Genomic DNA, 2,000 nt, shown 5'->3' on the forward strand with positions numbered 1-2,000 from the left:
CTTATTACCAGGCCGTCCAACATGAGACTTGTGAGGAGTCGATTTGCATGCCGGAAGAGCTACGACTGCGTACCTTACGTACGCTAGAGCTACTTATGCACTACTACCACGAGCAGAGTTTTGCGGAGCGAAAAGCGGCATCAGAAAAGGAACCCAGCCCCCAGCCTCACGTGCCACAAACAAGGATGCCGTTTCCTCCCACGTACCAGACACCACCTGTTCCAGGCAGCGACGCCCAAATGCAACACATGACTCCACAGCAAAAGCAGTTCATCCAGCAGCAAGCCGCTCAGCAGCAGTTTGAGCAGCAGAAGTTGGCCCACCAACAATACATGCAGCAAATGCAGATGAACCCTCATATGGCTCAGCAAGTCAACATTCGAGTCGCTCAACCACAACACCCATCCCAACACAGAATAAGGATGTCTCCTCCGAATCTGTGACCATATTGCCGGCCGAATTTTAATTCATGGCGAAGCTTGCGGCGCCTCTTGCTCTGTTGTTCCCTCTCGTACTTGGTGAACCCTATGATGTAGACTCGAGGATCGTCTTCGTTAAAATCAATTCAGTGAGTGACTCGTCTACTCGTAAGCAGCTGCCTGATGGTCCGTTGCAATTTCCGGAGTCTGAACCACACGTGAAACATTCTGACCTGGAGTCTCCTGAAGAGGAAGGCCAACCCGAAAATGAAATGGGAGAAGCTGTTGGTTGTGAAGAGAACGTCTCGCAACAGAACAGAGTTAAGAATGCGGTCAAGGACGCAAGCAGAAAGCTTGAAGTGTCGGCGCCCCCCTACGGATGGTGGGAGTTGTTGGGACTCTACACACCAGGGTTTACCCAGAGGATACAGCGCCTGTCGCCATGAAACGACTAACTGTTGTGACGAAGGACGTCGGAATGCCCACTGGAAACTCTGATAATGATCCACTGCGAGCTGTCATCCGAGGAAGTCGAAGGCTGGCAAAGCTTTTCGGAACTGATTTCATTCGAAAGCTCGGCAAACCTCTGAGCGACCCGGTCCGCCCTGTCCCTACAATGGGCCCAGAGGTCTCATCTCCAACTGGTGTGGTGATTACGAGAGTACGACCCCAGCCAAGAAAGTATCTGAGACTCATGCTCCTTCAACCTCGTAGGTGTGGGTGGCATTTCATGATAGACGCAGACACCTCCGTGGAGGGTCCTGAAGAAAGCGATCCCAGCGCCGACGAAGACTCTGACAGCGACGAGAGCTTTATGCAGGACGATCCTCCTGCAACCACTGCAGCTCCTGCCGGCGCCCCAGCACCAGATGCCGCAGCTGCCGGCGCCCCCCCAGCACCAGATGCCGCAGCTGCCGGCGCCCCCCTAGCACCAGATGCCGCCGCTACTGGCGGAGATGCTGGTGCGCCTCCAGCTCCTGGCGCACCTCCAGCTCCTGGCGCACCTCCAGCTCCTGGCGCTGACGGAGTGGCCGAAATTCCCCCTGGCATAGGACCTCCACCTCCAGGTGCTATGCCACCTCAAGGTGTGGTTCCTGCAGGGGCCCCACCACTTGCAGGTGCCCCGCCACCTCCAGGGGCCCCACCACCTCCGGGTGCCCCGCCACTAGGAGGTGCAGCGCCACCTCCTGGTGCGGCATCACCCCTAGGTGCACCACCACCTACCGGTGCAGCTCCACCCCCAGGTGCAGCACCACCCCCAGCTGCAGCGCCACCTCCACCTCCACCACCCCCACCCTCATCTAAGGAGGCAGCAGCGGCTCCGATGGTGATAAAACCGATGAAGACTCAGAGGGATGCCAGTGAAACCGCTGGAGATAAGGGCGGTTCCAAACTACCGCTGACCGTCAGACAAATGCAAATTGCCTCGGCGGCGTTGCTGCTGGCGTCAGTTGGTCTCATTGCTCTTTGGTTTTTCAAATTTCGATGAATGTAACACCGTCATTCCGCAGATGTGGTGGGCTAGTGCATCTCCTCACATCAGACGAATTGACACTTGGAGAAGATAAAAAAATATGCGGA

At 56.4% G+C, this 2,000-nt stretch overlaps 2 protein-coding genes across 4 annotated transcripts; both read left to right on the forward strand.

Moving 5' to 3' along the window:
- Positions 1-47: 47 nt before the first annotated feature.
- KVP18_001898 (uncharacterized protein) lies at positions 48-443 on the forward strand (the record flags this gene model as incomplete). The annotated part of the gene is made up of 1 exon (XM_067952359.1): positions 48-443. The coding sequence occupies one exon, from the start codon at positions 48-50 to the stop codon at positions 441-443; it is 396 nt and encodes a 131-aa protein (XP_067805581.1).
- A 26-nt stretch (positions 444-469) lies between these two features.
- Positions 470-1,908, forward strand: KVP18_001899 (uncharacterized protein; the record flags this gene model as incomplete). 3 transcript variants are annotated; one of them, XM_067952361.1, is made up of 4 exons in its annotated part: positions 470-568; positions 596-801; positions 831-1,129; positions 1,163-1,908. In XM_067952361.1, the coding sequence occupies 4 exons, from the start codon at positions 470-472 to the stop codon at positions 1,906-1,908; spliced, it is 1,350 nt and encodes a 449-aa protein (XP_067805583.1). The 3 variants fall into 3 exon arrangements, with proteins under 3 accessions (XP_067805583.1, XP_067805584.1, XP_067805582.1); XM_067952362.1 differs by lacking the exon at positions 1,163-1,908 and having other exon boundaries at positions 470-865; XM_067952360.1 differs by lacking the exons at positions 470-568; positions 596-801; positions 831-1,129 and having other exon boundaries at positions 1,150-1,908.
- Between the last annotated feature and the right edge of the window lie 92 nt (positions 1,909-2,000).

Source organism: the organism of the source record quoted next (assembly GCF_019968955.1).
Source record: "MAG: Porospora cf. gigantea A chromosome Unknown PgA_NODE_940_length_9325_cov_148.468_1-2000, whole genome shotgun sequence".
Lineage (NCBI taxonomy): Eukaryota > Apicomplexa > Conoidasida > Eugregarinorida > Porosporidae > Porospora > Porospora cf. gigantea A.